Here is a 24216-nt window from a genome sequence, read left to right as displayed (position 1 = left end):
CTCTAGGTTAATCAGTGGGAGAATAGAGAAACAATAGATGATCGATCTGTGCTCTCAGAAATGCAGGGGTTTCTAGAAAAAAATCAGTATGTGTGAATAGGAATTGCTTGTTCAAAGACTAAGTGTGCTTGAAGGACTGAGTTAAAGCAGGCAGAAAGGAGATCCTGATCCCAGGAGGAGCTGGGAACTGAGGCAGAGACTGGAACTGAATAGATGAATCAACTGGGACAGAGTCAGGTGATGGATTTGCAAAACTGACAAGACCAAAGGAAACTTCTAAAAACTTCAGATATTGACTAATGAGTTGATCAGTCTATATAAGCTGTGCTGCACCCCTTTGTTCTCTGTCACTCACTGGGGTGGTGGCCCAACTCCAAGTTGTGATTAAAGCAAGCCCAGTGGTACCCACGGCTGTGTAAATTTTTCCTTTAACAGCCACTACAGATGGCATCTTATTTTTAAAGGCAAGAACGGGGATAAAGAGGAGCAGGAGAACTGGCAGTCACAATTCACTTTGGAAAAGGGGACTTAGCTCCCCCAAAACACCCTAACAGGCACCACCACAGCAGCTGCCCGACAGCTGGGGACGGGGGACAAGCTGCCTGCGCAGGGCTCATCGTCCCCTCCATCCATGGTGCCTTGCCCAGCCTGGAATGCACAAGCCCTCTACGGCAGGAGCAAAGTGAACGCAGCCCAGCCACCTGCAAACCCCATCCGATGCCCTGCAACAAATGCCTTCGCCTGGCGGGGTTTGCTACCATCAAATATAATTTGCTGTAACGTACCTGTTCCAACGTTGCCTGAGAAAAGCTGTACTCCTCGATATTAAAGGCGTGCTTTACTGTTGAAAGAATGACGACAGAGCATATTTAGTATATTTATACATATAATATAGACTATATTTAGGGATACTGAACGATCGGACACAACTAGATTTAAAGAATTTTAAGCCAGTAAAAGTTCTCACTCTTGATTTCACAAGAAACAGAGTTGGGGAGAGCAATAATAATAGAAAAAAAAAAAAAAAAGTACTTTGGAACAGAAATGCAGAAATGCCACCGCATGGCAAATGTGTCATTTATGGGAGACAAAATGATTTCTGTACGTGATGTGCGGCAGGTTCTTAATTACCTTCTTCCAGCTTGGAAAAAGAATGTGAAAGCGACTGTACATCTTCTTTGGGAATTTTATACGCCAAAATAGAAGCAAAACTGGAACAAAGAAACAAAGCAAACTTAGCTTCAGGTAAAATGAACCAAAACAAAAATATTAATATCCAAGCAAATGGATTTAAGCTCATTTTCTGACAGTTACTCCAGGCATTTTGACTAGTCATCATTACACAAGACAACAGGAACGCTGCAGCGCCAGCAGCCCAGCTGGTTTATAACCTGTCTCAGGGATCCAGGTCCAGGTGCATCAGCTGAGGTCTCCCTGAGACTGCTCCATGATTTATATGCTCTTCAGCTAAGATTCAACCATTTATATTCTGCTTATAAACTCATGAAAGAAAAAAATCGCTGCCCAGGATTCTCAAGGTTATGAGGTTTTGCTTTTCAGATGAACTCGGACAGAGGTCCCAGGATCTCCTGGGGCTTTGCATCATGCAGCGGTTCCTGTAACCCAGATTCCAGAACAGGGAGCTGCTCTACCCCTCCACACCTGCTTCCGAAAAACGAACGCTCCTCCACATCTCCCACATCTGTGGGATGTTCCTTATACAATGCCCGCAGTGCCCTGTTCGGAGAGCCTCATCAGCGCCCACCAAGCCAGACCCTCTAGTTCACACGGCAGAAATCCAAGGCTGTTCGGGGAAAACCAAGCAACCCACTCTCAGACTTTAAGGTATCCCCAGAAAACATTCAATTATTTCCTGGTAAAGGCCAGTGACTCAGACTTTACCCGTTTCCCGGGGGCCCCAACTGAAGAGGAAGCTGTCAAGGAACAGCTATGCAGAAATCCAGTTTTGCTTCCTCCGTGCCGAACATCTGCAGGCAGGGCTCGCAGCCCCAGCCCCAGCAACTTTTGCCAGCCTGCAAAACCCTTCCTCTTTTTCTTTTTTTTTTCTTGAAGCTACATGTAAATACTTTTTGTAAATTTTAGTATCATAGTATGCCCTACTCTGTGCCAAGGAGCTGCTGAAAAATGAGGGGCTTGTATTAATATTAATATTTTCCACATATTTGTGAAACTTCACCTTTCCTGACGATTTGCATTTGGGAAGATGTGCGAAATCTGGCTCTGCAGGTACTCCACCTGCTGTACATCTGCTGTTTCTTTTAATTTCATTTCCAGGAAGTATCCTCTTCCAAACTTACTCTTCAAGTGCTGGACAGTACCTATGCACCTACCCATTGCAGAGAGAAAACAAGAGCTGAACACGTTATATCACGCGCAGGGAGTGCTCTGACTTCTTAGAGACCCTTTTTGCAGTTTAATTTTGCTCCAAATTTAAGGTGCAAAAAAAATTGTCTATGTGTATTTTCAAAGAAATATATTTTAGTCTATCCTCCCTGCCACAACACCTGCCCATGAGGAGTGCTCGGTGGTACCTGAGCTGCCCGGACACCAGGATGGCCACACGGTCACAGACAGCATCTGCCTCTTCCATGTAGTGAGTGGTCAGGATAGCTGCTCTCTCCTTGTTTTTAAATGCTGCTCGAATTGCCCGCCTACAAAACATAACCAAAAAAATCCCTGAATAAAACATTCGGCACCTAACGGTACATCCTGGGTTAGTAGGAAGAGAGGACTGTGATGCTCAGACGCAAACCCTTTATTTTATGGGCCAATACTACTCCCACAGCAACAATCAACACCTAACTTTTTCACAAAAATGACTCAAATCTATATTTTTCATGTAATTTTAAAGATTTCTTTTGACTTTCAAGCTTTTGATCTCCAAGCTGTTCTGGGAGAGGACACAGACGAAGCGCACCTGGCAGCAGGGTGAGGTTTATTCCCTGCCTATGGCTCTCCCTAGTGTTAACAGGGATAACGCACACATGAAACTGGGCAAATTCCCAAAAGGAAACGAGCCCGTGGCGCCGGTGGCACTCACCACATGTGCTGCTTGGCTTTTGGATCCATCCCGGTTGACGGTTCATCCAAGAGCGTGACCCGCGGGTTGCCCAGCATACTCAGGGCAAAGCAGAGCTGGGAGGAAGGCAAAGGGAAAGGGTAAGGGACACCAGCGCTGCTGGGGACAGCCAGCACGGGGACAGCCAGCATGGCAGCTCGAAAAGCTCCCCCGTACCTTGCGTTTCAGCCCCACGCCCAGCTTCTTCGTTGTCTTCTGCAGGTGGTCTTTTAAATCCAGGGCATTGGTGATGCTGCGGAAGAGGAAGGACCACATGTGAACAGCTGGGAGGGCGATGGTTTGGCTTGCCCCTCATCATGCCGTACGCAAACAGTCTCATTTGAAGAGCTCAGTTACAAATATTTGTATATGAATTATATACAACCCCAAAAGCAGAGCAATAAGCAGAATCTGAGCTGGGTGCTTCCCTACCAAACCACCTGCCCCTTGTCCCAGAGCAGCCGGTGGTGACAACCCAGAAACAGCTCCAAGTCCTGGACTCCCCGTCCCTGCAGCCTCGTTAGCACTTCATAACTTAAAAAATAAAATAAAACCCCCACAAATGCCAGCTGCATTTTGTGTGGCTGAATCTGTATCTTCTAACCTACAAATTCACACGTGCTGAGTTTGCTGAAAAGACGCAATCAAACTTAAATGAGAAGAAGATTGCACTAGGAGAAGTGGAAAAAAGCCCCAACAAACCCACTAAGAAAAACACAGCTAAACCTTAAACGTTTCTATAATAAACTACTTACCGTTTTATGACTTCCTTAACATCAGACTGACTCATTCCTTTGATAGCTCCATAAATTTCAAAGTGTTCCTGCAGTGTAATATCTGGCCAAAGCGGGTTTGTTTGAGGACAGTACCCCACAAATTTCACTGAGTCATCTTCGCTGTTCAGCCCAAAAGAATCACCTCCCATCAGAACCTGCGAGGAAAATATGGTAAGCTTTAGAATTGTTTTTGTAAAGCTTTAGCAAGAAACACTTGGGAACACTTGCAATAATAATGATAAAAATTTAAATAATAGATTTGTTTTCTATTTAGCTTGTAGCACGTAACGTACTTGCCCACTGGTTGGCTCAATCTCTCCAACGAGCATATTAATTAACGTGCTTTTGCCAGCTCCGTTGGGTCCTAACAAACCCAGTATTTCTCCTAAAGAAAGGACGACACAAAACACGGCTCATGAGGTCAGATAAACAGACCCAAGAGTTGCTTTTGTAAATAAAACAGCCCAACAGCAAGTAATTGAACTCCAACCCTTTTTCACGCAGAGAGAAACATGTTTCGTTGCCACTTTCTTTATTTTTCTCCCCAGAAGAAATTCCTTTCTTTCATCAAACTCTTTGTGCAAGCTGCTGACCAGGATCGCTGGCATCTAGTAGGGAAGAGAGAAGCGGCTGCAGATCCCAGTGGCTCTGGGAGCCCTTCACACCTGGGGTCCGGGGAGTGCCCGGGGGCGCACAGCGTTACCTCCTCGCTTTTGGGATTGCTCAGTATCTCTTGGACTCGCAGCCTCTCCGCCTTCACGTCTCCATCTTCGTTCTTGTCATGCGGGACATCCGGGAACTTCCAGGTTTTGGCTTTTGTAGAACATTTTCTAAGGGGGAAGAAAACAACGTGATGCCTCTGCTCGGCATTCAGCTGAGATTCGCTCACCGCTTCGATGCAGAAACCATTTGCGCCTGCTGAATCCTGGAGTAACATGTTTCTGCGGCATGTCGGAGAAGCCCCAAAGGAGCAGAAAGAGCTGCCAGTGACAGCAACTATGTCACCTTCCCACTGAGCTCTCTGCCGGGGCACAGCATCCCCAGCCATGCAATGGGAAAGGAAGCTCCCCTATTTTTATATAGGGGATGATCTTACCAAAGTCACAATTTTACACCGTTATAACTTAAAAGGAAGTGCAAAACCTGTTTCTGCACGTCAGTGACTGAATTTTAGAAAACTGAACTCAGGAGAACAAATTCTTTAGCAACTTGGGATGGGATGTAACTAAAGGTGTTTTATTTTCTGCAGTATCCCCAAAGCTGTAGGCTGCATACTCCAGTTTCATCATCAGCGTCACTTCGAAAAACAGCTTCTTTGGACTATTACTTTTTAGAAGTCTATTCAACAGAGACACACCTGAAAAACGGATCCTCTCTAACTGTCCTCCCTCCATTCTTCAGCTCAAAACATCGCAGCAGCAAGAGCCACACAACACACTGCAAATAGGGCTAAAACAGACAAATACAGTTCTGGTTACTTGGAGCGCTGCCAGCCCCTCCAAGGCTGCTGATCCTATAGGTGACCCTGCAGGTGATCCCACCAGTCTGATGAGTGACAAGAAGCTCCAGCTCCTCACCACCACAGAAGTGCTGATGTATCCGCAAAGATGAAATATATAATTCGCTGCTGCTCAGTGGGTTGACACTGAGGATGCACAACCGGAGTCTGCTTTAATTTAATGATAATTATTTGGGTGTTTTGGAAGGAGAAGGGACTGTCCCCTGCTCTGGAGCTCTTGCTCCATCAGCACTGACTCCCATAATAATCGGAATTTAACATTAGCATCGTTAATAAGACCATTGAAGCAGCAGATGTCGAGCTGGCAGGCACAGCAGCTCTACTGAGACTGTTCGTGCTGCAACAGGCTGCAAAAGCTGCAGGCTCCAGCGATGCTCAGCATTACATCCAATCTTTATTAATAAAGATGCCTGAACAGAAGGGGCCTCCCAGCAGGAATCAGCAGTTCTCTACAGCAAATACGGCAGATAATCAAATAACCGTGCTTACAGCTACAACTGCTACCAGGAGCCGGTCCCAGGGGTCGTAGTATCCTCCGTTCTTTTCCTTGCCTTTCCACGAGACCTGACAACGCAGAAACCCCACGTTCAGGTACCCCAGCACCCACCGGAGAGCGCGTATTCTGCACCGTGCTTCCACCTCGGATCGGTCAGGTAAGTTATGTCGCTCCAGCGCTTTGAGAGGGTCTGCAGAGACCCTGCCTGTGCAAGTCTGACACCAGGAAAACTCCACTGAAGTCCCGGGGGCTGCTCCCGGTTTAACGCCACCAACTCCCAACTCGCCCATCACTGGGGTGGCTCAGCCCACAGGCTGAGACATGTATGGTTTTCCTTTAGGTATTTAATGGAAGACTTGCTTCTTTCCTTATTTTAACTGCAACACTTTGCTTACAGGAAAAAGGTGACTTGTCACCAGCAGTTGCTATTTTTCACGTGTTAAACGGCTATGGATGGTGTTACACCACCAGGCACCGAAGCACTGCCCCGCTATCATTAACACTCCATCCCAACCACCTACAAGTGTTCTGGAGAGGATGTCCTGTGTCCCCTTACCTTTATAAAAGAAATCAGACAGCCAATAAGGGGATAAATAGGAATGAAGATGGAGAAGACGTAATGCAGGATGGTGGTTACCAGGTAAAAGTCCAGAAAAAAGGCCACTTCAGTGACAACTGTACAGAGCAAGGCCGTCTGTACAAAAGAAAAGGGAAAAAAAAGTCCATTTTCATGCAGTTCAGACTCTCTAAGCATAAGTTATCTAATTTGAGGCACATTTTTTAAAAGCTTTTATCACGTAGGATATGGCAGTAATACAGAGATGATGGTAAACGTTTCAAATTTCTCGTGCATTAAGGACACGCAGTTAAATAAAAATAACCGAGAAGCCTGTTGTGGATAACCAGCCTCCCTAGCTAACCAACATCAAGATAAAATGACTCACCACTGAAAATATAAATGACCAAAATTCTTTCGTATTCTGGACTTTTTTAAATGTGAAGGAGACAACGTAAGTGAAGAGCACGACTGACGGGACATAACCGATCAGGCAAAAAATCTGCGGAGATAGGAAAGGTTTCTCAGGAAATGTACAGCAAGAACCCAGGGGTGAATTTTTTGCGTAAGTATCAACTGGAAATACTTCAGGTGCGCTACGTAACTCTGCATTCATTTTTGTAACTTAATTTGATGTTTTGCCACCTTGGTATATACAGCATATACTATTAAAGACACAAATAAAAGAGTATGTGGATAGGAAGGAACGTCTCCTAGCTTCCTTTAAACCATTTCCCCCCTTTTTTTAAAAAAAAACACCACAGGCTCCCATAAATGTCGACCTGAAGATTTTGGCAGATACTAGAAATTCCCCTTTCAGCCTCAGCATTTTCACAGAAACTAAAATAAAAGTAGATGCACTGGCAGAAAACTAGCCCTGCAGCACGACGGTCACATCCCAAACCCGATTAACTCAGAGCTTCTGGGAAAGCAGCTAGGAAAATATGATTCCTCTCAATTACAGCCAATATCTCGGGGAAGCCCGCTCTGAATATAAAAGACATGAAGACTTGCAGTGTCTTTGATTTAATCACATGCTGCAATTCATTGTGGAGCCGGCCTGTGCTCAAAGTCACTGTACCCTTGTCGTTAGCAGCACGCTGATACAAAAGGAGCAAATATCAATCGGCAGTGAAGAGCACAAAGCAGGCTGAGCGAGCAGGGCAAAAAAGGATGGAGCATTTCCTCGGAAGATCCTGCTATTTTTAAGCTCCATTTTATTCCAGTTCTGAACGAAACTCCAAAATTTGCATATATTTTTCCCCATGAAAACTCGTACTATTTTGCCTTTGGTGCAGCCTGACTAGTGCCTCTGCACCAGCAGCCTCAATTAGGCACTTTCCACGTATATTGGCTGGAAAAAATCTGCTGAACCATCTAAGGAAAATAAAACACTTGTAGAAAACAACCTAACCATGCTCTCACATCCCCCCGGTGCTCCTGGCCTCACCACACTCACCACAGCGAGGAACTTGCCCACGTAAAAATAAACGCCGTAATGAAAGGCGAAGAGGCTGCCGATCATCAGGACGAGGATGGAGAAAAACAGCGGGAGGTCGACAACGGCTTGGCCAGTCCAGTAAGCGGAGGGATAAAGCCCCGCTATCTTCAGCTGCGTGTACGCTTTGATCTGCAGCAGGAAAAGAAAATGCAATGTTAATAAAAGATTTATTAAAATTAATACTGTGTTAATCTGCCTCGGTGTGCAAGCAGGATCTCGGTTTTCCCTCTAACACACTGCTTTTACACTGATGTGGCACCAGCACGTTACCTGGTTATTGCTGATTTTAGCCACCGCAGGAGCAAAGCGCCTTTCCATGGAAAGCAAAAGGGCTTTTCCCAAACCTGCTCTACCCCAGGCAGCAAACAGCAGTCACATCCACGCTGCCTTTCATGGTAAAAGACACCGTTTGAAACACCTCTCTCGATTTCCCCCCCAAATCCCAAGGTTTTCACGTTCTTGTGCAGTTTCTAAATCAACACCTGGGAGTTTACCTTATGGTTTTCTGCGTTGTCCATGGCAAAATAGGGTGGCATTCCGGTAATAATGATTCCCAGTAACACAGCTTCAAAATAGATCTCCAGTCTGAAAATTGTGTCTGGAAGGTTCTGAAATATAAATCAGATGGCTTCAATGCCAGAATGTGCGTGACCAAAAACCACTCAGAATTGGAACGTGACTGTAAATGCTAAAACATGTGTCCTGTCTATCTCAAGATCATCTGAGCTGCAGCATAAAGGAAAATACCCACAGGAGGTTTTGGAGTATTTATGTTTCTAATCAACTCCTGCAGCAGTTATCTCCTGCAGGAGGTCCTCTCCTCTCCTCAAGACCACCCCAGCTGCACGGGAGGCAGTGGACCTCCCGCATCCCCGCGCTCAGCCTCCGACAATTGCAGGTAACCCGCAACAAACCCATAACAAATTCCCAACAGGACACCCTCGTTCCAAGCCCTTTTTTCCTCCACTTCCACAAGCTGCAGGGCAAAATCACAGCACCTTTCACATCCTCTTACATTCTGCAAGCATCCATACCACACCACCAAGGACTTACTCCACGGGGTTTGCCTACTGAGGCCCAATCCTTCCCGACAGCGCGGTGCAGAGCGCAGCCTTCGGTGCTGCAGCCAGTCCCCACAGCTTCTCCCTTTGTTTACGGCGTGGTTTTGCCCCCTCCCTCTCCCCCCAGGGATGCTCTGCCACCCACCCCGTGGTTAAGGGTGGGTTTTGCCCCGCTGCAGCCACAGGTGCTGCTCACCTGCACGAAGGGGTTGCTCCAGATCTGGATGCTCTCCGTCACGTTTAAACTGCGCAGCAGTAGGTTGCTGACAATATTCATCAAAACCGGCAGCGAATGCACCATGGTACTGTTGAATATGACCGCGAAAACATAGTTCTGGAGAGGAAAGTATACACCACATTAATTCTTCTGCACGAAGGGCAATACCCTGCGAGGGCTCTCCTATGGGCTTGATTTAACCGCAAAGCGAGGAAAATCTCTGCATAAAGAACTCTGGGCAGCTCACGGTGGCTATAACGTGTAGCCTAGTTCAGGAGAACAGTCGTGTTCACAGAGAAGAAATTATTTGGAATAAATTCCCAGAATGTTTTGCGCAACTGCAATGCTATGACAAACGACGCTCCAGACAATCACAGTCTGAACAACAAAACACAGTGACCCGCACTCGTATGTTCCTGCTAATGCATTTAAAAACCAGACAGGCAAAAATTCGCATTGGCTAAGGGCTGCACAGTCACCCTAATATTAACAGTTTGCAATGAATAAAAATGGGAACAAGAGACAGAGCTGGCATTTTGCAGAGCGGTTCCTTTGCTGGAGATTAAATACGACCCCCACGCACACATCTTTCTGACACTCCTGCAGCGGCCACACTGAAACGAACACCTACAATCCCAGAAACTCATTTTTCTTTACGCATGAGAGCACCCTGGAATTATATACTTCTGTCAAACTGGGTAATTCAGCTAGTGTACGTAAATAATAATAAAAAAAAATAAATTCCTATGCCAGGTCTCTTGCGAGGTACAATATTTCCCTTGGGTTTTTGTATCCTTGTGGGCAGGAAAGGGGGATGGAAGTTTTATTAGCCTACCATAATTATCGTTATGGAAAAACAGTTATTTTGATAACGTTTCCATCCTGTCAATACAAGTCCTTTTTGCAGGCTTATTGTATAAGCAATAGTACATGGCACCATTTGATTCTATACCTCAATCGGTGCCTTTCAGGCAGGAGTACGGCACCACCAGCCCTGCCCGGCGGCGTGCCTGCTCCCGAGGGATGCGGCTGCGCCAGTCTGTCCGTCCTACCTGCCTGCCCTCAGGGTCCAGCACGTTCAGAGCTGCGCTGTGAGGTGCAGCTGCGATGTAATCGCTGTCATTGAACATCTCCAGGAGTATGTTCATGCTCCCAAGAGAGCGGACAATGTCATCGATATCCGATTCTGGTGTAAGACAGAGAAAACATGATCACTTACCATCAGCTGGGAGTATTTACACAAAATTATTGACGCGTTTCCTCACTGATACAACCCTACGATGAAAGATCATGCCCAAAGAGTTCTCGGCTACTTTGAACAACAGGAATGACTTTTTTTTTTTTTTTTTTGCTTCCCACTCAACCACCTCCAAAGAACTCAAGAAAGTTTTTTTAGTTATTTTCTCCAACTAATTTGTGCAAGTCAAATGCAGCACTGAGGAAGTGGAGCTGCCAACAAGCGTTATCAGGATACTCAAAGTTTCAGCTGAACGGAGAATTAGCCAAGAAAGCTGGAAACCAGCGGCACTGCGACACGGCACCCAGAGAAATTAAGTTGTATTAAGCACAAATTCCCCGATAGCTCAAATAGACACTCATTTCTATTGCCTGGATTGCTGCTACGCGCTTTTAAAGCATCCTAAGTGGAAACAAAATGGCATTTTCCAAAATGCTTCGTAACAGGATTTTAATCTTGATGTATCTAAATGTCTGTCCGGCCAGCTCCCTCACAGGGGCCATCTTACAACAGAGCGAGCACAAGGCTACCAGCCGTGGCATGAAGGATGCTCACTCTCTGCCACCTCTGGGTACTTAGAAACTCTTCATCTGGGTTAATTCCAAGGAAAAAGTTTGACCCCAGTCCCAAAAGCATCACACACCATCCTTCCCCACCACGTGACATGCTGCGTTAAAGAGAGCTGGAGACAGGAGCTGCCCCGCGCAGCATCCCTGCTCCCCTACCTGTGGAGTTCTGCAGCAGCAGACGACTCCTGTACTTGTGATAGTTCTCTCCGGGCTTCAGCAAGTACAAATCTGGGGAAAGTTTGATAGCAGCTACAGAATTTTTGATGATGTGGTGTATGAAAAACAATAAAATCTGAACGATAAGAAAAATCAGAAAAAGCAACAACCTGGAAGAAATAAAAAGTTTCGGGTTTATTAAAATTCAGCAGAAGCCAATGCAGTTTATGTACATGATATTAAAACAACATCTCCCTCTCCCCCCAAAAAGCATGTATTCAACAGTAACAGACAGCTTCATGCTTCTTATATTTTAAATGCAACTATGGGAGAAAAATTAATTGCATCCTGCCTCTCTGGTTTCATTCAAATAGGTTTTGAGGATTTTGTATACAAAGGAGAAAGCCCCGATACTTACATCACTCTCACGCATTTATTTTCCCGCTTGAGACTAAGGAAATGAACTTTCGCTATGGTGGAAACCTGCTTCTTCCAGAGGGCCGTGTTGCTCATCGCCGGCACCTTCGTCTCCGAGAGCATCAGCAGGCTCTGCTCCATGTCGTCGAGGGATTTTGTATCCATTTCATCCTGCACTTGCTGGGAATTGAACACGCTATAATCTGAAAGAGAAGAGAGCAGAACTATGAACCCGATGCTCCGACAGAGCTATGCGATTTGAAACGGCAGGGCTGGAGAAGGCTGGGTGGCCAGCAACTCCTTCCCCTCGCTACTGCGTCAGCCACCCCAGCCCACCCTCTCAGCCCCAAGGTCAATGACACTGGGCTACCCCCGAGCCCTGAACCACACGCACAGCGGGCACTGAAGGCAGATGGTAGAAATTTCTGCCACTCAAAAGGTGCAGACCTGCCCCGGTTTCACACCGCTGCCCTACGTACGTGCCCGTACTATTCCATCCCAGTACACTGAGCTGTTAAACTCTCATACCCACGCAGAGACCCTGCAGAGCAGGACAGTTTACTCGTCTGTATCACACAGAAAGCTCTAAAGAGATCAAGATGGCTTAAACCATTCGAAGTTGACATCAAAAGAACAACTGGTTAATTCTGGAGTAATATTAAGCAGTCCCAACTTTTCACTTGAGTTGAAAGTTAACTGAAAGGAGGGGAAGAGCAACAACAGCTATTTCAGCCTTAAGCGCAGGCTGCTAATACTGTTTGTGCAGAAAGTTGGGAATAAATTTTATACACTGCGTTTACAATTTCTCTAAAGTAAGCTCCATTAGGAAAACAAAGTACATTTTTAAAAGCCAGCCAGAAAAAGTGCAACTGCAAAGCAAAGGAATTACGATGTAAGTACACTGGATGAAAAATTAATGGATGCAGAGAGAGCCAGTAAAAAGCTTTTCCCCTGGATCCTCCCAGAGTCACTCCCCGCTCGGCTCACTGCTTTTTCATGTTAAATATTTCAAAAGCCTGGAATGCCGTGAGACCGAAGGGGCCCCACACTGCTGGGTGCAGTGCTCCACGAGAGGATTTTTTTATATAATTTACCTTCATAGCAAAACTCTTGCTGGCACTGATGTGGCGTGGACAGTTCTACGCTAATTAAGACTAAATCAAATAGGAGGGAACCAGGAAGCCAGCCACAGGCCACCCCACCTGCTTGATCAATCTCTGCCTCAACTTCCAGCTTCAGATAGACATCCTCCAGCGTCGTCATGGAAACGCCGTACGTGATAACGCCCAAGTGGGAATGAATATCCAGGTCAGAAAACAAGCCTAGAGACAGAAGGGAAAGAGTGGTTGCTCTGAAACAGGGTTACATCACCCCCCGAGAGATCTTCAAGCACATCAGAGGCATCCCTAAAGCCTTCTGCATGGTAGGAATGAGCTGGTAACGTGTAAATATGGTCGCTTAATTACAAAGACACAGGTCATGGCTTGAGGACCAAGGGAGGGATAAGCTCCTTTTAGCACAAAACTTCAACCTCTGTGGTCGGGTATGGGAGACGGGGCATGTTTTCCCAACGCTGTAGTGTTTATGAAAACCACCTCAGCATCCTAAAGCTCCTGGGCTCAGAACTGCCTCCCAGCTAGCTGCAAGAGCCCCTTTTCCTGGAAACATCACCCACAGGGACTGCAGGACAGCTCGTCCTACCTAGATCCCTGCCCAGGCACAAAGAGATTTTACAAATAAAACCACTCAGTGATTTTATATTTTTTCATATATAAAAAAATAAATACCCAGATTCAGTAAAGCCAGCTTAACCGGGCAGGAGAACCTGGACAGCATGCATAGGTTGAAGAACCAAAATGATGCTCAGAGTGAGAGCACTTCTTAGCACCTTTGGATAAAAATACTATCAGGCTCCTGTCAATCCTATGAAGTGAAGGACTTGACAAAATGAGGAGCTTCAGAGCCAAGGTCACACTGAAGGAAAATGCAGTTGCGTAAAATGGGAAGAGCAGTTGATACCCGATGATGCTTATCAGATCCACAACTTCTGCTCCAGTGGCTGAGGCATATTCCCGACCTCAGCTCCTCCTTAAAACAGTTTGGGGGAATGGATTCATTCTTGCATAAAGACGTCTGTTTTTCAAAAGTACACGCAGTGGCTGCTAAAGGTAAAACTAATAAATTATTAACTGGTTAAATGCAAAGGGGAAAAACCATTTATGGAATATGAGCTGCATTTTCACATCAGTATTGATTCTCCCCTAGCTTTCCACACAGCGCAAAGGACACACTGTTTCTTCCATTTTTTTCCTGGGAGGTAAACAAGGAGCCCTGTATAGGGCTGATCAGATAATTGCTGCCATCTAGTGAAATCAACACATCTGTTCTGCGCTCCCTCTTGCCAGTGAATTTCAAGGCAGCGACACAAGGCTCTACACAGGTCACAAGGGGGATTGATTTTTGTAGGACTTGAGGCTCTCTGGAGGGCAGCCCTCCCCATTAAAATGCTCTGTGGTAAGAGGATGCTTCTTCAGGACGAGGGGATTCTCAGGCGAAAGGGTCTCTTCACCCTTCTGCTAAATAAAGGCACCTCCCCAGCACTTGCTGTCGGGTACCACGTCCCTCTAAACACACCGCAGCCCCCTTGGAAGAGACCTCGCTGACTGAGCGGCAGACAAATCAGCCAACCAATGGGTTTTTTCTCATATATATATATATATTAAAAAATACATGTATATATTTATATATATTTTATATATATGTATTTATATATATAAACCACAAAAAAGAAGTGACAATTTAACAAGAATTGCAGGCTGTGGCCATGCTTGAAGGATTTCTCTTCTGCAACTGTTCAGCCCTGCAGAGCAACCCAAACATCGATACCTGCAAACTTGTCCATGTCCCTGAGCGGCAAGGTGTACACGAGCTGCTCGTCGTTCTCCTGGATCAGGCTGGCCGCAGGTATGTGCTGTCTTATCAGCGAAGTTGTAGCTTCCGTGTTGCAATAGGCATCGATGTGCATACTGAGAAAACACATGATGAGCAATTGGGGTTTTAAAGCTTGCTTTTCTCCTTACACCCACATCGGAACTACCAGCCTGCAGAGCGGCAAACCTTCAGCACAAACATGATGAAAGGATTTTTTTGGGGGCCAGGGGGTGCTATCTTATAGATTTTAAACAGAAAACAATTAAAAAAAAAAAAAAAAAAAAAAGAGACATCATGTCACATAGAAGATACCACAGAAAAAGAATACCTCAAGCGGTAGCCAATTCCCCATTTGCTTTTGAGAAAGAGAGAAGATCCAAGGCATTTTAACATCCCTTGAGAAATCACAGCTTTACGATCTAGAAACAAAAATCAAGAAGGCCCTCTGAATCACACAATTGTCAGTTTGTTTCAAACCCCAACTATGTATTTCAAACAAAGCTGTATTCCACCGTTAGAGCAGCATCACTTTCTGCTCCGTGGCTGCTGCTGCTGTTCTGCCTCTGCCCCCCGGCCGGTACCCAGGGCACTCACCGGCGAGGATATCTGCCTCGTCCATGAAGTGGGTACTGAAAACGGTCACACGATTCGCTTTCCTGTTTTTCAGAAGGTTCCAGACGATGTGCCGCGAACACGGATCCATACCCGCAGTCGGCTCATCCAGCAACAAGACCTTTGGGAAAAACCAGGAAGCGTTTGCAAAGCCATATCCGCATGCAAGGAATCAACCGTGGGAAATCCTACCCAAGTAACAGATACAGGGCTTCTTGTTTGAAGCCTGCTAATTAGTCCTCGAAAACATGCAGGAAACATCCTAGCGTAAGCAAGGCAGCTGTCTTCACTGTGCTTTGAATAAATTCATCTCCTCTTCCAACAAATGGAAAAATCACATAGTAAGTTAATGCCATCGTCTCTTTCATTCCGTTTCTGATACAATTATGTTTAGCTACGGCTGCAGTCCATCTATTAAGGGATGATTAAATACACACACATGTTATTATATTCAAGTCCCGGTGGACTGTCATACACACCATTTTTAAACACAGATCTCAAAGCAGCCACCGTTCTTACAGGGCACCAATAACAGATCTGTAACACAAAAGCACTCTCCGTCCACAGCCCCGTGCCAAGTGCCTGGACAGCTTTGCGAGGAACGTCTCCAACAGGTTCACTGCTGGGGACTAAATGTCACCTGCCAGAAATGACATCAAACCTGTCACGCTGTGGTTTCACAGAGAGATGAAACCCAGAGCTACTGCCACTACCTAAGCCATTAGCATCCCCCAGCATAAAGGCTGAGCTGTTGAAGTGGTATTTTTAAAACCACAAATGAAGAAAAAAAAAAAAAAAAAAAAAGAGACAGATACTCAAAGGAACAATTTCTGCATCTTACGTATTATTAGTCGGTTTTGACAAGAGACATCAACCCTTGGGTGTGTTAGTGACAGCAAGTCAGGTTTGTCTCCATCGCTCGCACCTTTGGGTTCCCAAGAACAGCAACTCCCACCGACAGCCGCCTCTTCTGCCCCCCGCTTAATTTTTTAGCTTGATTGTCTCTGATGGGCTGCATATCCAAATCCAGCAACACCTTCTGCACCTTCAAAACATAAGAAAAAGCACATTTATTTTTTTTTTTAAAAAAGCAGATTTTTTAAACAAGATTATTAATAACCAACAGTCAAATGAACTGCTCCTAATTCCCCGTGTATCCTGTATCTGAACTGTGCACCCTGCAAACCAGCCGGTACATCAACAGTAGGGTCTTTAGCTCCAGCAAACCTGAAGTTAAAAGGTGTCTATGCTTGAACACAAACACTAGGATTTAAAATGTTTCATGAGCATTTTAGTTTCATAGGAAAAACTGAGAGTTTATTCTTGTACAAGTATCTGTCTGCACCTCTTTGTCGACTGTACTGTAAAGCAGCATTTCCCTGCAAACTTGCCTTAAGGAAATACCGGTGTAACGTAAGGGTGTTTTGCCTTACTGGTTCAAAACGATCAGGTAAGATAACGTCTGTGCCCAGCTGACTTACCTCTTGTATCAAATCATTCTGAGGGATTCCTTTAATTGCAGCGAATATGGAGAGATTCTCCTCCACAGTCAATATATCAAAGTGTATGTCGGACTGAGGGCACACCCCGGCTATCTGTCGCACTTCAAGCATTTCATCGATCTCGGAGACTTTGTGCCCATAGACAGAGACGAACCCTTAAAAAACAAAACAAAACAAACACAGGAGCCATCAGCCAAGAGGTTTTTTTACAGCCAGAGAGCAGGATAACAAGGATGTGGATCTAAAGCAGACTCTTTCCAGACCCTATCCAGAGAAAAATTCAGTGCATCCCGGAACAACCATAAAGGCTAACGGCTTTGGTTTATCAAAAGCAGGGTACTCAAAGCCTGCTAAGAGTGGAGGAGCTCACCGTCAGTCGGCGGACACAGCCCGCAAAGGATGTTCATCAGCGTCGTCTTCCCGGTGCCGCTGTGCCCCAGCAGAGCCGTGATCTGCCCTTCGTAGATGTCGAAGGACAAATCTGGTCCCCGAGGCAGGTGCAAGAGAGAGAGGAGATGTTAGCGATGGGCTGGTGGCGCCCAGAGCCAGCTCCTAGCACAGAGGTAAATTCAAATACTAACATATGGGGTATGCATCCGCGCTGGCTCGGAGGGACGCCTTACCTCCGCGCCCTGGGGCTGGGGGGCCCTGCACCGGCTGGGGGCTGCGTTAAACGCCACACGGGGAAACGAGATGAAAACATTAGGGAGACGGGGCAGGGAAGATCATATCACTACTAACACGGGCGCAGGAGGAGTAACGGGGCCGGTGTCAGCAGGTTTTCTTGTGATGGGAAGGCTCCTCTTTTGGGGTACCATTTGATACAAGTTTACTCTCACCGCTTTGGCAAAAAGACACACACAAGCACATCTGGCATTCATGCTCCAAGGCCCCACCCCACTAAAATAAACCAAAAAGCCCAAACCGAAACAAAAAAAAGTCACTCAACAATCCAGCTATTGCTCCTCTGCATCTGATAAGCAGCTAAAAAGCTAAAATGTTCTTACTTCTGAGAGCCTCCACAGTTTCCCCCTTTTTTCTGAATGTTTTCTGAACACAGCTGATTCTGAAAGAAGACACGTCATTTTATAAACTATTTGAGGATCTTTGTATGTCATTTTGAATGATCAACACTTGGCAACAGTCACAACAAGACAACCATACTAAGGTTGCACTAGGCACATTAAAGACCCATGAAGGCAAGAGACAGGCCACCTTGCCACAGAACTCGGTGCATCTCCACCCTGGCCATCAGAAAGCATTTTCTGGTCACTTTCTAGGGCATTTCCTATGATGACAGACTGAATTATTTCAAATCTGTGTTCTTGAACAACACACTAGAGGTTTTCCCAAGCTAGGAAAGGGAATGGCTACTCCCCAGTAATTTCACAGAACAGCAGAAGACTCAACAGATGCCAGACGGAAAAGAGACGTGGGTAGAAGAGACTCCAAAGATGTGATTACAGACAGCCCTTGATCAAAATTAGGGAAAAGCAAGCAGGTATCTTTCTCTCCAAGAAGGGTAAAAACCATCCCTCTGGCCCCATCGTTTTTCAAAATGAAAAAACCAACCAGTTTATTTGAAGGATGGGTTTTGGAAGCCTGGCCACCCTGAAAGCGAGGATGGACAGTGGATTACAGGTGGGAATGAGGGGAGAAGAACCGGGTATGAAAGAAAACAAAACCTGTAGATGTAAAGATGACAAAACAGTGCAAAAATGATGGTGAGCTGGTGGAGGGATGCTATGGAAAGAGTCCAGGGTAGATGAATAATGCAAAAATGGCCACAATGTTCTCACGTGAACGTCAGGATTAGAACCGGATCCTTCAACCTATGGCAGATGCTCAAAGAGACATGGACAGCATGGACAACACAAGATTCATTCTGGTCACTAACCCCAAACATCCATTTGAGGCTAGTGGAGCCAAGCAGGAGGAGTGAAGCTGCTGAGTTCCCCTACGCGTATCAGGCTGTGCCACTGGAAAATGATGGCAACAAGGGCTACAAGGAAGATACTGAAAATAGTATCTGAGGAACTCCGAAAACACATGACAGTCCAGATGCAAGACAACAGGTGACACAAAACACAGCATGGAAGATGACAGCATGGACATCTATTTTTCAGTTTCGGTTTACCCTCTTATGTATGGCAGCTGGGGAAAACCACTCTGGTCTATGGAGAACACAACAGCCTCCACACAAACTTAGAATTCAGCTTTCTCTCCTCAAAAATGTGTGTTACCAGAAACTAAACCTTCCCAGAAGAGTAGGCGTTTCAACATCTGCAACCGCTTACACCTCTCGTGGCCTCAGCGAAACTGAGGGAATGGAAAACCGGCCGGGTTTGAGAGGACTCCAGCCGAAGGAATACAATCCACAAACAAACCCTGCCTTTAAGCCCAGCGATTTATCCTTGGAGAGCATCCATGTCACTGATGATGGGGCTTCACTGAAAATGGAAACTAGCCGTGCGGAGGACCCTGCAATGCATACCATATGCTATTTGAATCCAGCGCCTGGAGAACTCAGAGCGATTTTCAAATTGCACATCAAAACATGTCAGGGACCCAGGCGACCTGCTAATCGGCAGGTGGGGCAGGGCAGGGCTTGTACCTGATGGCTTCTTTCCCCTGAAATTCGGAGGGCACGGGTTCCACTATCTCACTGAAACTCAGACTGCCATTGACGCTGCTCTCGTACAGCTCTTTGTAGTTTTTTCTGTGCTTCGACCAAAACGAGGGCTTCATGAAGAAGAACGGTGTGCGGCGTAGTCCAAACTCCCCTGGAGAATACAGGGAAAAAGACAATTTCTTAACAGTAGCTGTGGATACTCTTCAGCTTTTTTTTTAATATATATATATATAAAAATAAACATAATATATATATTATAATAATATATAACATTTTAATATATATGTATATGATATATAAATATTCTATATAACTGTTCAATACATATGTATTATTTATTTATAGATCATACAGTAATAGGAGATATTAAATAGGTAATTTTTTATATATGTGTGTGTGCATATATAGATCTCTATCTTTTATAGCTAAAACCCTGCTGAAGGTCTAGCAGCCAGCCCACATCCCCATTCCGGAGGGATTCCATCAGCCAAGTTTACATCATCTGCATTTAAGCCACAGTTCCCATCAACTCAGTTAGCAAAGCTGGAACCTGCTCGCAATTTAAATGTATGTGCAAATCTCTCTGTGCAGGAGAAATCCCCGGCACCGAACAACGGTGACTTAAACGCAGGCGATATAAAGCCAGAGAGATCAGAGGCAAAGGGAGCTGAAGGGCTTAACCAGGCATTAGTCGCGAGATTAACAACTTAATTCTGCATTTCATGTTAAACTACTGCCGTCGCAGGGAAAGGTCTGGAACGGGCAGAGCGGTCCTGAATTTTCAACCCTTAAGAGCAAATTGCAAAGGCTTTCCTCTAGAAAGAGGGCAAAACAAAGTTCAGCTGGTGTGCCTAAGGGCCATCCATCCCAAACATGCCAGTACCTTTCCCCACATCTCGTAGTTATAACAGAATATAAATGATTTCAGCTAAAGGTATTCCAAGTCACAGCATAAAATGTGTTTACAAATAGCACCACCTCCTTTCCCCACAGCAGAAATTAATTGAGAACTGCCACCAGCCGGGTCAGCTCAGGGGGCTCAGGGCTCCGGTGATGCTGGCCCTGCTCGGTTCAGTTTTCCCAATGAACGTACCTGGGATAACCTGATCAAGGTAGACAGCTACAAGCAGATAAAATATGCTATCCAGCACCAATAAAATAAGGGAGATAAAGAGTGGGTAAGGACCGTCATATAGATTTGAAAATGTAGCACCGTCTTCATAATCTTCCAGATGCATGACCTGCCAACAAACACGGACAGAGGAAGGTGTTACACACCGGCGTGGTACCAGCCTGGGAGGACACGACAACACGGTGCAAAGCTTAGCAAAAGCAAAAGGAAAAACTTAAAAAAAAAAAAAAAAAAAGAGAGAGAGATGAAAAAGTGACTGAAATCATAGCAACAAACATGAAGAATAACAGCTGCTTGATGGCACACTGTAGTTTACTTGGTATTAAATTGCCATGGGAGATAAGTAAGACAGGCCTTTTTCCCCGCTGTCAACAGATTATTAGAAAAAAAAATAAAAGAAAAAAAAAGAAGAGTATTTAAGAATATCTACGTCAAGACCTACTTGAAAGCAACGCAAGACAAGTGAGCGCGACGAGGCCGCAAGCGGAGAGGCAGGCGGTCACTCACCTGCGCGACGCCGATCAAGAAGCTGCACTGACACAAGGGGCTGAGCACCCACACGAAGGACTTGGGGAAATCCTCCAGCAGGACAATGTTAAGGCCCACGAAACCAAAAGCCAGCGTGGCCAAGAACTCCACTATACCCACATGTTTTGACTTTTTAAATAGAGGTGTCAGCATCAGTGCAAAGAAAACCTAAGAACAGATTATGGGGAAGAAAAAAAAAAAGGTATCTATTAAAAAAAATAATAATCATACAGGGCTTAGAAAAACTGAAGGAGAAAGAACATCGCTTCAATTTTGCCTCTGATAATTGCATCATTTTCCTGGTATAGTCACTACAGCGTTCACCCACGTGCTACTCTCGCCTTACAAACAGGCTGCTGGGAGGGACCTACTTCCCAAAGATGCCGGTGACAGAGCGCTGAAAAATATGGTAAAGGAAAAATAAGGAGCCATATGGCTGAGCATGCATGTACACCCTGGTTAGTACACCTTCCGTGAATGACAGACAGTAAACAGAGAGCTATTCCTGTACTGGTTGCTTATGAACTCAGACAAGCAATTGGCTGCATTAATGAATTCTCTGATCTTTAATTTGGGTTGTAACATTACACTGTATAGTAACAGCAAACGTCTAGGAGAGGGCATGGTTTTGGACTTCAGACCAGTGCTGCACAGTGTTCTCAGTTCAAAGACAATTACAAACTCAGGTATCTCAGTAGGAAAAGGTATTCCTGCTAGCGATGGTCAAGACCATACAACACCCCAACCAGAGTGGTCCCCGGGATGGGTAAGACACCCACCACTCAGTCCTACAGAAGCTACATTTGATCCAAACCCTGTAGTAGAGAAAACAAGATCAGATGGGAAGGGGATAAAAAAACCCCAGAGATGGGAATGCTGGATTCAACGAGACCAGGAATACTTACCGAAGAGATTCCATACAGGAAAAAAAGGAGAAATATCACAAAGGCACTGCTCTGGGGAAAGAGGGAAGAAGCCGTAGCAATCACTGCCATCAGAATGGACATGACAAAAATCAGACTCATGTAGAGCAGCACCCAGGAAAGCCTAAGAACAAAAGGAAGGGGGGGGAGGGGGGGGCAAAGAAAAGAAACCAGTGAATGAATTCCCAGCTGGAATTATCCACGCACACAAATAGCTAAAACTACCATTCTTTAATATTCCAGACAGCTGCACCAAAGCACAAGCTTGCAACAAAACAAGAGTCTCCAAATAAAAAGAGCTCTTATAAACATCCTTGTAATTGTTCTAGGCATAAGAGCACACACATCAATACCCACAGCATCAAAAAGATACACAATTAGATGATTCATGATTTTTATTTTATTTTTTTTTAACTTGCATAATTAATTCCCTGGTATAACCAAAAGAGCGTAACTGAGCAGTAGGTTTCAATAATTAAAGAAATTCTATTTAAAATTTAATACACTGGTCATTCCAGTAGCTATGCAGGGTAATAAAACCCTTTTCTTTTTCACAACAGAGCTGCAAGTCTGTGAGCAATTCTGACCTCAGGAAACAAGGGTGGTTTGTGTACGGGTAGTAAAAAACGACCCATCTTCCTCAGCAGCACACTTCTGTCAGATCCAGCGGCTGCTCAGGGCTGCACTCCCAGCGAGCCTTCGCACATCGCTCCCATTTCACACTGGAAAGAGTAACATGATTTTCTCCAGAGCAGGGATGCTCAGCGCTGATGTGCGAGGGGCCAGAGGGGCCAGCGGCCCATCGCTGCGTGCGAAGGGCTCGGCTCGAGAAGATTTGTCACCGAGGACGTATCGTCAGCAAAGGGAACGGCTGCCAGAGAAAGAGCTTGGGCGCAGAAATAAAACAAAAGCAACCAGGAAAAAAGTAACCCAGACAAGCCCAGCTGGCTGGTACCCTGCAGCAGGGAAAGATGCTAAAACGCTGCTGGCCGCTGAGGCGAAGGGCAAAGCGAAACCCGTTTTTATCTCCACAACTATCAATGATTTCAGATTACTACATCCTCTCATCTGGAAAAAAAACCCATCCCGTTACATTGCACAGGACCTTTTCCATCACGGTAAGGAAACACATTAAAACCTGTTGCTCAGACTGCTCCGTCACATTAAAATTATCAAGCTAGATTCATCTCATTATGTGTCGGGGAAACTGCTGCTAAGCCCTGGAGAGAGACCCCAGGTGACCTGCTGAGCCTCCCGGCGAGGAGGCATTGAGCCAAAAATATTTAAAAGCAGTAAAAACCGAACGACATAAAAATCTCACACGTTGTCACATTTAATCCCTCTAACTCTGGCATAACTTTACGTGCACAAATGCAACAGCATTACTCTGGTATTACTTATTAAAATATTCCTATTTTCACGATACTGCAAGCACCTGTTAGATTTTACACAGTATCTCACTTCTGGGTGGGTTTCAGTTCATCAGACTGAAAACAATTTAAAAAAAGGAGGACAGGACAGGGGAATTTTCCTAGAAAGTGTTATTTTGTATTATTCCTTTACACATTTTATATTTCTTTTATAAACAACAGGTTAAAACAAACACTCACATACCAAAAGGCAGTGTCATGAAGTCCCAATATTTTTAAGAATTCCTTCAACTTCCTCTCCTTTTCCGCCACAATATGAATTGCCAAATAATATCCAAATGGCGAGAAAGCGATCACTAGGTAAATTAAAATAATCGCACGAGGAAAATTATCTATTTCCACCACCGCAGCCTCTCCCATAACCACTGCTCTTGTCAATTCAAGCTGTTCCCAAACCGACTGATTCGTCTTCAGCTGAAAGGAAGGGAAGAGGTATTTCTGCATCATCTCGGATTTTAGTGCCTCATCCCACCCAGCAGCAGCGACCCCGGCTTAGCCCCCCCCGGCCAGCGCATCGCCCCGCACCCAGCCCAGCCTCCATCCCCACTGCCAGGGGGAGACCCCGAAACCTTCCTGGCCCCAAATCCCAGGCCAAAAGCACAGGAATTGGAGAACACCTGAACATCTGGAGATAAAATTAATAATTTTGCAATTCCTAGCACCTGAAAAACAGACCCCCTCCTGTCACGAGCAGAGTGACGGGAAAGAAACAGGGAGAAAGGCACTGCTGACGAACGCCGACACCAAAGCAGTAAGGCAAATTCTGCAGCCCCTTTTGGTACAGCATCTTAAATAACATTTTGGGGTGAGCACTGTCAAGCCTTTGTGTTTGAAAGACTGCTGCGATGTACGGTTCAGGCTCATTTGGATGTAAATGAAGACAAATGCCTGCATTATTCAACACAGAAGAACACTTTTGTATGAAATACGGGAAAACACATG

General features: G+C 45.4%; 1 protein-coding gene across 3 annotated transcripts in view; it reads right to left on the bottom strand.

The window, feature by feature from the left end:
• Window positions 1–24216, bottom strand: part of ABCA5 (ATP binding cassette subfamily A member 5) — a 34717-nt gene that overhangs the window by 4128 nt on the left and 6373 nt on the right. For all 3 annotated transcript variants that reach the window (XM_056337026.1, XM_056337008.1, XM_056337017.1), the window contains exons 7-39: window positions 23459–23688; window positions 21827–21968; window positions 20901–21089; window positions 20355–20502; window positions 19244–19412; window positions 17637–17695; window positions 17000–17110; window positions 16609–16784; window positions 16053–16172; window positions 15110–15248; window positions 14844–14934; window positions 14471–14610; window positions 12787–12906; window positions 11586–11787; window positions 11168–11337; window positions 10258–10391; window positions 9185–9322; window positions 8422–8535; window positions 7886–8056; window positions 6815–6928; window positions 6427–6564; window positions 5864–5938; window positions 5213–5304; window positions 4559–4685; window positions 4346–4463; window positions 4149–4240; window positions 3835–4010; window positions 3257–3332; window positions 3062–3156; window positions 2553–2672; window positions 2198–2347; window positions 1132–1211; window positions 786–841 (exon numbers count right to left, since the gene is read on the bottom strand). In XM_056337026.1, coding sequence (XP_056193001.1) covers window positions 786–841; window positions 1132–1211; window positions 2198–2347; window positions 2553–2672; window positions 3062–3156; window positions 3257–3332; window positions 3835–4010; window positions 4149–4240; window positions 4346–4463; window positions 4559–4685; window positions 5213–5304; window positions 5864–5938; window positions 6427–6564; window positions 6815–6928; window positions 7886–8056; window positions 8422–8535; window positions 9185–9322; window positions 10258–10391; window positions 11168–11337; window positions 11586–11787; window positions 12787–12906; window positions 14471–14610; window positions 14844–14934; window positions 15110–15248; window positions 16053–16172; window positions 16609–16784; window positions 17000–17110; window positions 17637–17695; window positions 19244–19412; window positions 20355–20502; window positions 20901–21089; window positions 21827–21968; window positions 23459–23688 — 4272 coding nt within the window. The remainder of the gene's footprint in view (window positions 1–785; window positions 842–1131; window positions 1212–2197; window positions 2348–2552; window positions 2673–3061; window positions 3157–3256; window positions 3333–3834; window positions 4011–4148; window positions 4241–4345; window positions 4464–4558; window positions 4686–5212; window positions 5305–5863; window positions 5939–6426; window positions 6565–6814; window positions 6929–7885; window positions 8057–8421; window positions 8536–9184; window positions 9323–10257; window positions 10392–11167; window positions 11338–11585; window positions 11788–12786; window positions 12907–14470; window positions 14611–14843; window positions 14935–15109; window positions 15249–16052; window positions 16173–16608; window positions 16785–16999; window positions 17111–17636; window positions 17696–19243; window positions 19413–20354; window positions 20503–20900; window positions 21090–21826; window positions 21969–23458; window positions 23689–24216) is intronic.

This window comes from Falco biarmicus, chromosome 1 (genome assembly GCF_023638135.1).
Source record: "Falco biarmicus isolate bFalBia1 chromosome 1, bFalBia1.pri, whole genome shotgun sequence".
Classification (NCBI taxonomy): domain Eukaryota; kingdom Metazoa; phylum Chordata; class Aves; order Falconiformes; family Falconidae; genus Falco; species Falco biarmicus.
The sequence above is the reverse complement of the archived record's forward strand: the minus strand, read 5'-3'. Positions and strand labels throughout refer to the sequence as shown.